Here is a 14,759-nt window from a genome sequence, read left to right on the forward strand (position 1 = left end):
GTTTTATAACTGCACATGCATTTCTTTAAACACAACATACTGTGGGTCAGTTGTTATGTACAGTTTTATTTACAACTGAAAAACTCAGCAATGAAATCAACTTATGCACATTTCGTTATCTGTTTGGTATAATGCATAAATTGTGTATGCTCTATTGATTGCCATATATACATTAATGGCTTGCTCCATCAACATGACAACACTGACATAATTCTAAGTGGTAGCACATTTTTTAAACTTTTACTATGTATAAACATATGTTCTGTTACACTGTACATGAATTAACAGTCCAGAAGGCAGATATTTAAATATCAATATTTACATTCATGCATCCATCATTTCTCTCATATAGGTACATGGTGGGGTTTACTGTTAGCTAATACCTGTGCATTTTTAAATGCAAGTATGTGTTTTTTTTTAAATCCCCCTCTATTTTCCACAGTTTAGCCAATATCTATACTTAACTGACAGCCACAGAGTACAGCCCACTCTCACTGAGTACACTCATCTGCATGCACGCTCACAGACAGACAGACACACACACTCATACACACGCACATGCATGCCCGCACAGACACACGCAGATTTAGTGTATTAAAGAAAAAAAAAGAAAAGAAAGCAGAGCAGCGTTGAGTGATGCTCCAGTTCAGCTCAGTTGTGTTTTTCCAGCGGGGATGAGAAGGATGCCTGTGACAGCACTGAGTCACACACATCCTTGATGAGGCCATCCTCTGTGCAACCTGATCTCTAGCTATTGGCTAAGTCTCCTGTCTCTCGCCAGTCACAAGGTCAGCTCTGGGCTCATGTCCCCTGTTTCTATAGTGATGGGCTAAGCCCTTCTTGACAGATAGAAAAATGAAGATTGTCACGTCCAGACAAAACACGCCGGAAGCCATCCAGCTGACCACGGGACATTGGACAACAAGATTTAACTGGACGACAGGGAGAGCAGGTTTAACTTGTAGAGGTGCTTGCACTGAGCGAACAAATCGGAAAGTCGGGACTGGCGTGTGATGCAGGACAGGAGTATTGTTCGGGTAACACACATTCACAAAGATCACATAGGACATAATGGAGGCCCCTGACTTTTTTAGCTGAAGTCTCAGGGAAACAGAAGAGGATATCAAACACCCAGAGACAAAACAACTGATACCAAAACTCTTTGCAGAGCAAGCGCGTTTTCTGCATCAGTGTCTCAACAAACCGACAGCCGGCTTAAAGCATTGGTGCATCACAAATGAATTATATGATCTATAAATTATTCACTTAGAAAACAGAGCTCTCAAGAAATAAGATGAATTTGTCAAGATGTTCAAGATTTGAAAAGATGTGAGTAACTTACAAGACCGTTGTTTTTCCCTTTTAAGTAGAAAAATAAATTCAAAGATAGACAAGTAAATAAATAGAGGAAATAAATACATGGATGACTGAAATATATATATATTACATTGAGCCTTCTGTAGCCTGTTTTGGCATGGCGAAATAACCAGAATGTCCCATGTTGATGTTTCTGCTCCTCCTTTGTTTATATGGATTTCTTTAAATTGCATAGTCAGAGGAATCCACATCTCAGAGCCAGGACCGGCAGCAACATCGTGTTTCTCACAAAGCATCTGTCTCAAAAATGGAGGGGAAAAAAATGGACAGTGCGAGGGTTGGAATATAAAAAAATGTTGCATTCTCTGTAAAAACTGCATGCATGTTATTTGTTGTGTGTGATGGGCTGTCTTGTCTGGCTGCCCGTGGGACTGCAGGGCTGCTGTATTGTCTGTTGTTCCATTGCAGATGTCAACAGTGCGTGAGGTCTGGATCTGCAGCAGACTGGCAGACAGTCCCTCTCCAGCCGGCAGCCAACCAGCCTGTCAGCAACACTTGCTGTTACTAAGAGCATAATGTTCAGCTTGCTGTGCCACTTTCGACACCGTGGGGGGTTGTGGATCTTTCTCTGTGTCCTTTCTGTCTTGATTTTTTTCCCCCCGTCGATCTTTTTAGCTTTTCTCGAGGTGAATGGTGTCTTCAGTCCGGGCAACGTGCCAGGCAAAGAGGGGAGTTTTACCAATCTGAAAACCTGGGGTGAAACCCACTCGCATTCATTCAAGGTGAGAGGGAACTGTTGTAGTCAGGATAAGGTGAGCGACAATGGTGATGTCACTTCATGTTTACCAGGACAGTCTATACCACAGTGTTGTTTGTACCCATGGCCTTCTTGTTACGGATGCTCATGGCATACTCCCCACGACTTGTCCCGTTCTCTTCTTTTCGGAGTGGTTTCCTGTGAATAGACATTTTTACAAAGTGAGGATGAATTCCTTGATCAAAAAAACAAAGCAAAATGGCACTACATTCATCCATAGCTAAAGGCCATGCCATTAAACAGAGTTTGTGGACTGCTGACCTACAGACTGATTTGATTTCTGAAGCTGCTCTGGGTGGATATGCTGCTCTCAGCAATCCCTTCTAATAAGCTCAGTGTTTAAAGGTCAATTTTGCAAGGAGACAGAAGGAAAAGATACATTGCAGCACATGGCATAAGGCAATTACCTACTATGACTGGGAGATGCAATCTTCTCTTCTAAGTAATGAGTATGTGTAGCTGTCAAAACAACTTGGGAATGACATCGATACACAACCTCCTGGGAAATTCCTTCTTAAAAACCGGTTGCGCTGTAATGCTCGATCTTTGCTCTAGTGCAAAAGAAAACAGCAGCACATGATCCCCTTGCTGCAAGACCAAGGGTTCGCCTTAAAACACTACAGCTGGCTAAGCAAAAGGGAGGATGGGGCCTCCCTGACCTCAGATATTATTATTTTGCAGCGCAGATGAGAGCAATAATATGCTGGTGTAACCAATCATACACTGCCCAATGGAAAACCATTGAGGAACAAATGCTGTCTATACCTATTCAGGCAACTCTAGCTGACAATAACTTACAAACCTATATAAAAAATACTGATAACATGTGGGTGAAAAGGACCCTTAAAACATGGAGAACTATTATAAAGGAATATAAACTCGAGACCAATATTACAGTTCTTAAATGGTGTGCTTACGACTCAGAGTTCAAACCTAATGAACTGGATTCTAGATTCAAGGACTGGACAGGTAAGGGCATAACAGCCCTGTGCAGTATAATGAAGGATGGAAAATTGTTCAGCTTTGACATGCTTAGAAAAACATTTTCATTAGAAAAAGAAGACTTCTATCGATATCTGCAGTTAAGGCACTATGCCGACACGAAGATGAGAAACGTAACAATGATAAACACACGCTTGATGGAACTGTTTATAAAAAGCTATAACTCAGAAACTATTGATAGAATTGTATCATGTCTCTATAAGGGTCTAATGGATTTGAAACCACATTCGACTTCATATATTAGAACAAAATGGGAGAAGGAAGGAGGGATAAAAATATTAGAGGAAGAATGGACGGCAATATGGAGATATCAGTGGATGTGTACCAGCTCACAAAAGTGGAGGGAATTTGGCTGGAAGTGCCTAATTAGATACTTTATAACACCTTCTCAGAAGTCTCATTATGATGATAACCCCCCTGCTTGTTGGAGGAACTGTGGAAATCAAAGTGCAAATCATTACCATATTTTCTGGGACTGCTCAATCTTGAGGGATTATTGGAGAGAAATACATAATGCCTTACAGGATATCTTTAAACGTGAAATATCTCTCGAGAGTAAGACTATGTTCTTTGGATATATACCTCAGGAATGGCCTAAATATGATAAACATTTAATAAATATTTTATTGGTGGCCTGTAAAAAGAATATCACCAGAAAATGGTTATCCCCAGAGAGCCCAAACCTAAGTACATGGATGGAAATCACAATGGAAATTTATAACATGGAAAAGATAACAGCTTCTGTTAACCACAAGCTGGAGAAATTTACATCATATTGGGAAAACTGGGTTAAATATATCACGCCTCATAGGCCAGATTTTACTATTACAAACCAATAATTATGATGTATGTATATATATTTATAGGATCACCCCATACCAACACATCCGTGTTTTTTTTTGGTTTTTTGTTTTTTGTTTCTTTTTTTTGTTTTGTTTTGTTTTTTTTTTCTCTTTTCTTAGGTTTGTTAGTTTTGTTTTTTGTTTTTTGATTTTCGGATTATGTGATGGTTTCAATTACTTCTATCGTTGTAAGTATTCTTCCCTTATGACTTGGATGTAAATTAAAATACTATTTCAGTATTTAAGGCAGATAACCTAAGTATGAAGAATGCTTACATGATGTACATACTGTGAATGCCTGCTTTTGAAACCTTAATAAAAATATGAATTAAAAAAAAAAAATGATCCCCTTGCTGCTACTGGTCTGTGAAGAGCAGGATCATTCAATATAGCTCTTTTCATGTGCTCCTTGATGCCTTTGTGGTTATTATATTTGTCCAGTGTACTGTGGCTTCCCCCTCAGCTGCCCTCCCCTGCCCGGGTTTATGTAACTCAGAGACAGATCTGAATACAGTTAGTACAGTCATTGTCCCACTCAACACTGTACAGTGCCTTCACTAGCACTGAGAACCCTTGAGCTACATCTAAGCTCAATATCTCCCCTCCTCTCCTCTCCTGGCCCCTGAAAGCCCGGGCTGGCCGGCACAACTTCAACAAACATTCAGTCCGGTCCAGCACAAATCTTTTTCCTTTCTCGGGCATCGTGCCGGGAAGGAATCGTGCAGACAGGGAGTCCTTGCAGGGTGAAATGAGCTCATACATGACATAATGCAATCCAATACAAAAGCTCTGGAAGAAGAAAGCACTCAGTGTGACTTGTGAGGATTAGCTTCTTGTTGAGAACTGAAGAGGGTACTTTTAAAAGGACTATGGAACATTTTAAAAACAACAATGTGTGAAAGTTGAACTCATGAATAATAAAACACACCGTTGCTTAAGACTGATGGCATTGTGTATTGGAAATTACGGAGATATGGTTTTAATGGTGTTATCATATCCAGAGACTTAAAACGCAACCAGTAATGAATCCAGACCTCTGACAAGATCTCATTAAAAAGTTAACATTACTTGGAGGTCTAATACACCTGATAGCATTTCTTTCCCTCCGTGCACAGGATTTTGCTGAATCATTATCACACCAAGTCTTTCAATATGCCTTAAGGATATTTTTCTGTAATACTAGCAATATTTATACGATTCTTTCTTGGTGAGGTGTCAGTATGAAAAATGATCTGCCAGGGTTTTTTTTTTTTTTTTTTTGCACCACTCAATATTTATAATTCTTGTGCTGTCATCTCAGTCTGTCAGCTGTCTCTTTGGGATGCTCCCACGCACTTTGACCGATCACATTTTTGCCACACCTGTTAAACAACCGTCTTGCCGCTGTCAGATTTTGAAAAATGCTCCCGTCTCGGCTGTTTTTCAGCTGTCACTTCAGCGCAGAGCTTAACCTCGACCCATCTGCCTCCCGTGCTCGCCGGCATTAGCCATAAAATCCTGCTCGGCTTGACTCCGTCCAGTTTTTACACAAGTTACTCTGATCTGCAAAGTCAGTATCAGGATCTTTAAACATTTTAAAGGGTTTCCATTCAAAGAAACAAAAACTACAATAGGGTGTAAATATGAAAGTCTTTGAGAATCCCCCACCTCACATTTTTAACTACTCTAACAGGGTGGCTTTATCATACTGTGTCTCTTCCACTAGTTTAAAATTTGTGAGTTCACAACATGTATTTTATAGAGAACTTTTAATATAGTGCCATCATTGAGTCAGACTAACTTAGGTTCATTATTATGAGGGTGTGTGTGTTAATAAGAAGAAGGGAGGGAGATTTTACTGACTTTTAACGGAGCTTTTATACCTGAAAAGTGATTGGGAATTTCTGTGTAGATACTTTGGAGGGCCATGCAGAAGCTGATCAACATTATGTGCGAACATTATACTTTCCAGAAAAAAAACTTTTAAACAAAACACAACAGTATGACTAAGACTTCCTGTGGGACTCCAGTGTCACCTGGGAGGGGTCATTTGGGTGAACACAACTGGGACACATGCTGGCCATGTAGAGCAGATGCTGCTTGCTGTGTCCCTGTGAGACCAGGGGAAAGCCTGAGAAAAGAAACTGTCCAGCCCCGGGGTGGAAACACTCTGATGTGGGGAGGGGGCGGTGGTCCCCACTGCTGCAGGGAAGGGATTTGGGATATACCAGTTTTACAGGTCTGTATTAATCTATTAATCACTGCTGCCGCCTGAGGGAGAATGTACAAAAACAGCAACAGTTACTCACACAAAACAATATGCTAGACACAATTATATCTGTCCCACAGGGAGGATGGAGGAGGAATCTCCCAAAGTCCAGCCAACATAGACTCTATAACAACATTAGCCTCAAACATTTCTGGAGTCCAGTTACAGAAAACTATGATAAGAGTTAAACAGACCTGTGGGTGTTGGGACAAAGTAAGATTTTTCCCTTTGGTTCCTACAGCAACAGATGAAACTACATAAACAAAGGGTGATATGGATGTTGCTGTAAGACATGACAAAACAAAAAGATAAACCAGCTTTGACGACGGTGCAATAAAACAATGTCCACACTTATCCACGGACGTTGCCACATTTTTATGTAGGAATATCTGATGGTATTCCTATTCTTACTTCTGTAGCAGACTGATAGTTTTATATCATACTTTTTTTTAATAAGTCAGTGACTGTGGCTGGGATGTCCACAGTATCATTTAGAAAAACACTGAACACAAATTTATGATGAACAGTTTTCATTCATTTCATTTACGTGAGTTTGTGTGCGTGTGTGTGTGTGCTCTTCCTGGAAGCTCTGTTCTTACCTGTTTAATATACGAGCCTGTTTCAGCTTAGACCTCAAACCTTTATGTGAAAGCAACTCCTCCTTCACGTTAAATATCGACAGTAGTAATGGGAACTGAGTCTCCAGCAGTGCCCTCCTTGGAGGAGGGCCATCGCGTGAGTAGCATGCTCATGTTTTAAAGTTTCACTATGAATTCATCCACCAGGATCGGACTCCAGAGGTGGAGACTGGACTGTGATGTTCTGAGAAACTACAGGGAAAATCTGAACCTTCTACACTCACATTGTAGCTTTTAGCTACATCAACACAATGTTCTCTCACCACCTGCCTTGCTTCGTCCTCTTCCCCAAAATGCAATTGAAGTTGAAAGGCTCCACACAGTGGAGGAGATCCAGAACGCATTGCAGATGCATATGTGCAAGTGGACGGAACAGGAGCCATTTAAAATTAGCACTGGAAGTAGTCCAGAGCAGAGATGGCTCTAAGGCGGACTGCTGCTATGATTTTAATCAGTGACGTGTTTTGCTTTTTATGGGTGGAATCACAGAGCTTTTTTAATGTCCCTCATTATATTTGGTGCAGCCAGTTAAATTTAAGATAAAAAGGAGTTTTATTCTAAGTCACAACTGAATTGTGTTGAAAACAGATGAAAAAGCAATTAACAGAAGTCTGGCATGTCTCGATGATTCCACATGAGATTTAGCAAGTAAGAGAACAAGACAGGATCTCTGTGCTGTTCGACACCGGTGAGCTACAGATTCCTGGAAGCCGCTTCGGCCCTGTTTATTTTTCTCAGGATGTAATCTCCGCACTGACTGACCATGTCGCTTTGGGCCACCACACAGGGCAGAGCACTGGGGCCTCAAGCCGACCTCTGCCCGGGCCTTCAATAATAGATGCCATGCTGTTGACACGTGGCAGGTGGCAACACAACACTTCACAGGTTAGATGAATATTTCATATCAAAGCTGTGCAATCACAGCGCACATTGGTGTTTGAAGTTTGGGGAATGCATGATGGTGAAATTAGGACATGCGTTGGGCTGTTTACAATTACTCCAGCCATCTGGAAATTAGAGTAACATGGTATGGTTCAAAGCAAACGCATTACAAAACAGACTGTAAAAGTCTGTCACCGGTTTTGATGGTGCCGGTTTAGCGATTTCGAAAATAAAACAAAGGGAGATTAATGATGTGTGAGCAAATATTGTAGCATTTTCCGTTTCGGTTTTTTGAGTATTTTGGATGTTCTGTGTTACCCTTGAAAAGGACCAGCTGGGATGCATTATCTGTCTTTGAACAAGCCTCCCTGAGCGGTAAGTGATTGGGAAAAGCATCTAGCTTCATTAGTCAGTTGGTCTGAGTTTTATTTGTTTTGGCGCCTTGGATGGCTGACAGCCTGGACTGCAGTATCATCTCTTTTGCTTTGGATGGTACAGCAACACTGAAAAGCAGCGTGTGCCTGAATCCTCCTCTCTGTGCTTGCACACCAGCCTCTCTGGTGCTGTGGACTCTGAATAGGATTGTGTGGAAGTGTTCTTTTTTTTCTCCTTTTCAGTCCCGCTTGCTTCTGACAGATGACTGGCAAGCAAAGATTACAAAAAATAACAAAAGGCCAGGAGGGCTGGGACCTGCAGTGCTCGCTCTTCCACTGTCTGTAATGCTTGGGCCTTGGCCCTCGTCCAGCTGATTTTCATTGGGAAAGCCCGGAGCACTGAGCTGGGAGGGCTATATATAACCGGGCTGTGTTTTTCTCACTGACAAACCCTTTTTCACACTGTTATTGACTGAGATGCTGAATTACTGCCTTCGCTCGCTTTGGTAGACAACACTTTATCTGTCCTTTTTGGCTGTGTTGTTTCCTCTCCTTTCCCCTCTGGAACGATGGATGATTAGAGAATCCAAGACAAATGCTAAAGCAGTCACATCTTTCCCTGGATCGCTCTGCTACTGGCTTTGACTAATGAATGTCTAATGAGCCTAGTCTGGACCTGTGTATATTCCCTTCTCATTCTGAGTAGAGGGCAGCTTGGCGTGGCACAAAGTCTGCAGTCTAGAGCCCACAGAGCTTCAGGACATGACCTGCTTGCATGTATAAAAGATGTGGCCTGCGACTGAATGACTGCGCAAATTAATTCATAAATAATGACTTGTGTTTGGGGCTAGAGCCCATATTGCAACAACACTTTCCTACCACTGCTGCATTAAAAAAGGTGCCCCTTGGCTACACAGGGGGCTGGAGAATTGCCATAATGAATTCCTGAGCCAACCGCCCATTAATTCCGCTGCCTGACTTTGCCTATTTGTTGTTTAAAGAAAGGCGAAATAGAGTTCTGCTGAAGAAAGCCATATCTGGCATGCAGGCTTAATATAGTCCCATAAATATAAGAAGGTAGGATACTAGATCTTTTTAAATACATATGCATAAAACATAGAAGTAGCTTCTTGATTTAATGCCTAATTCTGCACACATGGCATTCTCACGTGGTTAGTTGTGGACTGTGAAACACGCCAAGATGATGAATGAGTGCGTGTAAAGATATTGTGTGTTTGTGGATGGGTGCATGCAAGTATCCTTTACAAACCTGGCACGATTCAGATGTGACTATTTTTGAAATATCTGTGAACATTAAGGGAACGTCGGAGTGCACGTGTGATACCGTGCTGCCTGAACGGCATCAAGAGAATTGGGTCTGGTTGTGCCGCAGAGTAAAACCTCACACAGACTTTTTTTTTCAAATAAGCCAAATGTGGAAAATGCTGCAACAGCAGTGTGTTGGGATTCCTTTGCTTGGCTCTTGCTTTCACATTTATGAATCCAGCTGCCATTCTAGGATGCTTCAGACTTTTATGGGAATCAAAATCAATAGAGCATTGTTATGTCATTTTGCACTTCAGCAAATTAATTCAGCATATAGGATTATTCTGCTTGACTCAATGTAGTGGATATTTACAACCCACCTAACCTCTGACCTCAGTATGACCTAGGGGGGCAATGGCATAACTCTAACAAAAAGGCAGGACACTTATTAGAGTACCCCACATGTCTATTTACCCGCCTGTCTCAATCTGTGACTGACTTCTACTTAAGTTAGTCCTCATTTTAAAATAATTTGGAAATATGCGAGGTTTTAATTACAATGTTAAACAAACAGAATTAAACATGTTAGGGTGGCTTCTTACCTCTTGATAGCTTTGTAGCAGATGATGATAGCTGAGAGGAGGAAGATAAGTGAGGCACAGCCCACCGTTCCGAGAACTACGATGTCCATCTCCATCCACCACGGCCTCCACAATTGCACCTTGGGCTTTTCCACTTAGAAACAGAGTGAAAGGGGCAGCAAGGAGAGAGAGGTGTAGATACAGAAGAAGACAATAAACACAATACATTAAAAAAGGTAAGCGCATTATGAAAAATGCATTAATTATATTTACACTTAAGCCACAATGCTGACTTGTGTTTTGCATTTTGATCCTTAGTAAGTGGCTTAACTTTTAAACAACACAATAGTGAAAGAGAAACAAGACGATTTCTCTCCTCTGCTCTTTTTGTGCTGGGATGCATTCGTGTCCTCACCCGTTCTTTAGGTCTTAGGTGCAACGTTCAAAGATATCCAACCCGACACCATGAATCATTTAAGGTCCTGTCAGCCTTCCCTACACCAGCACTCTTGTCCACACCAATTACTGTTGCAGGAACCTCCTGCTCTTTCCACATTAGAGTCGTGGAGTAAGATCACTCACCAGGAATGTTGTATAACATTGTGTGCATCAGCATCTTCGTATCTGTATTGCAGAACTTCTCTCGCCTCGTTTTGCAGCATCCTGTGCTCTCCCACCGTCTTTAAATCAGGTTTGTCATGAGCATATCTACCTATCATTCAAGGAGAAAATACCCTGTTTGCTACATAAAATAACAAGCTCCTCCTGCATGTAGAGGATTTTAGTTATGAATGAGACGAATGGGCTTACACCATAGCAACAAATACTCCTGAGTAATGCTGAAGACTATTTTTCCAACACAGCCCATTTCTACAGAGCAAATAAAAAGGTATGGCTCTCCCTGGTACAGCACACCACATCATAAGTCACTGTGAATTTAAAAGCCCCTCTCAGCCAAACTTCCATTTTAATCCTTCGTTTTGTCAACGGCTGTAGGATTTAATTCAGTCAGTGGTAAGGATCTACTTTATTGTGATAGAGCACAGTCCTATCAAGGGACCTCAGATACCATTTTTAGCACGCAGACACTTCTTTAACTGTGCCAATTTTTCCTCAGTTTTATTAGACTTTTATCTGATAGATGTGGTCCCGGCCATTGTCCCAGTTTTCATGTTAGCTGTGCATATTCATTGGATTTTAAAGACGACAGTTTAAAGCACATTTTCAGCTCAAAGTGCTCTGCAAATTGGGCTGCTGAATGAATATTTAGATAATTATGCATGAAAAATGTGATGACAAAAAAAAACTCCCTTTGAATCAAATATTAATAGTGTCTCCACCCACTGCAAACATATGTGTGCAAAGATAAAAAGAAATGAAGATTGATCCGCTTATCTTATTAACATGACATTTTGCTGTTTTTTTATTTGGTTGTTGTTGGAGGGATAAGATCTTGTGGAGGCAGCACTCAGAGGTCTGAGCTTGTATTGGCCGAAGGCCCACCTTCACTTGCAGTCAGATGGTTGTGGCAGGATTCATGCAGTGACCTTGACAACAATCACAGAAGAGTCTATAACTCTCGATTTGTAGGTAACTCACATGGTGAGTCAGGGGGAAAAGGAGGTCCATTTGCATTGACCAGACAGGAAAAGAACACATTGAAGCTGATTGATTAAAGTCCTTCCACTGCTTCGTGATTAAGTATCCCCCCTCCTTGTAATACGAAGGGCTCAGGATGAGTGATTCTAAAGAATCACAGTAATAGCTGCATCATCAGCAAAACACCTGTCCCATATTTCAGCACTGTTCATTATGGTGCCTGAGATGAAATACAAATCATATCAACTTTCAGCAAGCAGGCCTGTTAAATATGTTCGCCTTTTGCTCAATAGATTTAGCACCTCAGAGTGAGACGAAAGAGGAAGGTGAAGGGGAGCGCTGCCACAACAGGCGCTGGAGCGACACAGATATCCAAGCTTGTTGTGTATGAGCACTAACACGCACGCACACTTATTGCCGCCAGCTCGACTTCAAAACAAAGCTGGAACTACTGGGCTGGATCATTAGCCCCTTATCTCTAACAAATTATAGCTAATTTAATTAACTCATCTGTCTTTTAATCAGGGGTTCTCCAGGGGGAAACCCTACCACTGAACCACTGAGCTTGGCAGCCCAGCAGGCATAGATTTCACAGGCAGCCGGGTACTCCCCAGGGTCAGACCCAGTATATATTAGTCTTGTGTTCAGCTGTCAACATCCTGCTGGCTCTAACACACGCACAAACACAAGAGTGCAAAATTACACCCGTGCACGAGCACTCACACGTTAATCTCAACTGGTTGATGGTGCATTTTCCCCGTGTACATAAATGGAAACACTTCACGTCAAAACAGTTTCTTCAGACTAGCCACTTGCCCGACACCTGCGCCTGGCTAGGAACAAGATCCAACTGTGGGCTGAGAGCAAACAGACTGAGACGGACTTGAAGGGAGACAGCTGTGAAAGGTTGGAGGGTGAGCTGGAAGCCTTACCTGTGGTGCCCAGTAGCCGCGGGGGCGGCGGTGGAGGCGGCGGCGGTGGAAGTGGAGGGTATCTTCTACAGTGGCATGCCAGCTGGCACTGTTCACTAACTTTCTCCGCCACAGTCCGTGAGCATGACCTCTGGAGCTCTCCCTTATGGTGAGAGAAAAAAGAGACAGAGGGAGAGAAAGAGAGATTGAAAGGACTGAGGCTGTGTCCCTTAGTGCATTACTCAGAAGTACCATCAGCACAACACTGTGCAGCACAAATGGAGATGCTTGAATACTCAGCAGCCTCTTAGTTTGCAGCACTGTGGATATCCTCTCAGCATTCCTTTCATATCGCAGCTCCAGTGTTGTTGTCACTGGGGCTACTGTGTATGTAGTACATGTAAAATAGTATCACATATATGGCTGCAGCCCGCTCCCTGTAAGAAACCACCCACCAACAGAGTGGGCAGCAGGCTGCCCCGAGGAGTGTGCGTGGGTGGACTTGGAAACTCAAGCAGATCACATTACACATGAACCCTGGCAACACTGCGTGCGCGTGAACAACTGCTCACCACTATCTGTAGGCAGCAGCATGGGGCAGAGGTTAGAATACTCATCACTAACATATGCCTGCTGCAGGGATCCTGGTGGGATAACTGAATGTTGTTATCATATAAACACAGTTGGTTACTCCGTGTTCCCACAACAAAAAAGCAGAGTGCCTCTGTGTGTACCTGGGCATAGCTGCATTTCTTATGACCTCCTGCAAACTCACTACACACACCTGCCTGCCAGCATTCCCTCAACACAGGTGTGCTCTGGAGCGGTGATCCCACCAAGTGTAAGCTGGTATTATATGGCAATGCATCTTAAAGAGCACACAAGTTACTTGGAAAAGGTTATTAGCTCCACAGCTCTTATCCATAGTCCATCAGTAAATGAAACTCAAGTTACATCAGTGTAACCTCTTCTCATGCGTAAATTGTCAAGTGGCGCGCCTGAACGTGATCCTTACCTGGCACGAGAGTAACAACAGTGAGAGAAGGCAATGACCGAAGAAAAAAGGCCAAAAACTTAAAGTAAATGGCATTAGATCTTGGCACAGCATTCCTCTTGCGCTGTTCTCGAAGATACTAGGCAGCGTTTCCAACAAATGAATGCAGTATACATAGGCTTGAACTGTTTGGGAAATAACCATCCACCCTATCCAGTTCAGCGGCGATATCTGTGACAGGCGTCTCCAGAAATAGTTTATGCCACAATCATTTTCCTCTTGAAATCCCGTTGTCGATAGCATAGGACAGGCGAGCCGGTGGAATGAGTGGCAAATCTCGATAATTCACATCTCGAAAGTAGTTTTTTGCTTTCTGGCACTCAGATAGCGACCTGAATCACGCCGCTACTCCGTGCAATGTGAGGGCGGTAGATGCCCGTACCTTACATCCCTCCTCGGCTGCAAGCATGAGCGCAAATGGACCACTCAAGCCATCGAAGTTGAAGGAAAAAACGAACCGAGAGAGATCCTCGGGAATATCGAGTAGTAGGATTCCTTGCAATGGCATCACACATCCCCTCTCAACTTATCTAAGCTGAGCACTGTATGGGCGAGTCCGGAGGGCAGAGCCGAGGGTTAAAGTGATGCATCCTCCTCTGTGCCAAAATACGGCGGGCTGTTTTATACGGGAGCATCACCACCGCGCACTTGATGCAGCGCTCACATCAGCTCATCCTGACAACGTGTGCTCAAACAAATTCGCCTTCCGCTTCTTAAAAAGTCCCCCCAAAAATCAAAGAGGGAAGGGCATGTGGTTGTGAAGGCGTCGGTAATGTCAGCTGGGCTTTGTTTGTTTTGCTTTGTTTGCTTGTTTATGTCTGTGTTTGATTTTTTTCCTTTTTTTTTTTTTTAATAATAATAATAATGGCCCAGGCAGAAAGTATAGCCCACAATGCGTGGAGGCGAGTCTGTAAAGATGACGCGTACTAGAGCAAATTAAAGTCAAGTGGAAAGCTAGGGAGAGAGAGTGCAAGACGCCTACCGACTGAAAACACTGCCATGCCCGTGTTTGATGTGCTGTGTGCCTGCGAGAACACTCTCTGGTCCAGTGTCCCAAAGTAGGCTGAGATAAACAATACTGATGTAACCTGGCATTTACTGCTAATGCTCGACAACCCGGTCAATTATAACAGTTTCAAAAATACGAATGGGCTTATTGTAAAACATTAGTTTCTTCTTGTTATTATTGCTGTCATCACAACACCTTTGACCCACACTGATGTCGTTT

The 14,759-nt window shown here is 42.6% G+C and overlaps 1 protein-coding gene across 1 annotated transcript; it reads right to left on the bottom strand.

Moving 5' to 3' along the window:
- Positions 1-65: 65 nt before the first annotated feature.
- On the bottom strand, positions 66-14,489 carry prima1 (proline rich membrane anchor 1). Its single transcript, XM_004540597.3, has 4 exons — positions 13,493-14,489; positions 12,499-12,640; positions 9,989-10,121; positions 66-2,272 (listed from the first exon to the last, which is right to left on the bottom strand). The coding sequence occupies exons 1-4, from the start codon at positions 13,772-13,774 to the stop codon at positions 2,173-2,175; spliced, it is 657 nt and encodes a 218-aa protein (XP_004540654.1). The 5' UTR covers positions 13,775-14,489; the 3' UTR covers positions 66-2,172.
- Positions 14,490-14,759: the final 270 nt, after the last annotated feature.

This window comes from Maylandia zebra, linkage group LG19, assembly GCF_041146795.1.
Source record: "Maylandia zebra isolate NMK-2024a linkage group LG19, Mzebra_GT3a, whole genome shotgun sequence".
Lineage (NCBI taxonomy): Eukaryota > Metazoa > Chordata > Actinopteri > Cichliformes > Cichlidae > Maylandia > Maylandia zebra.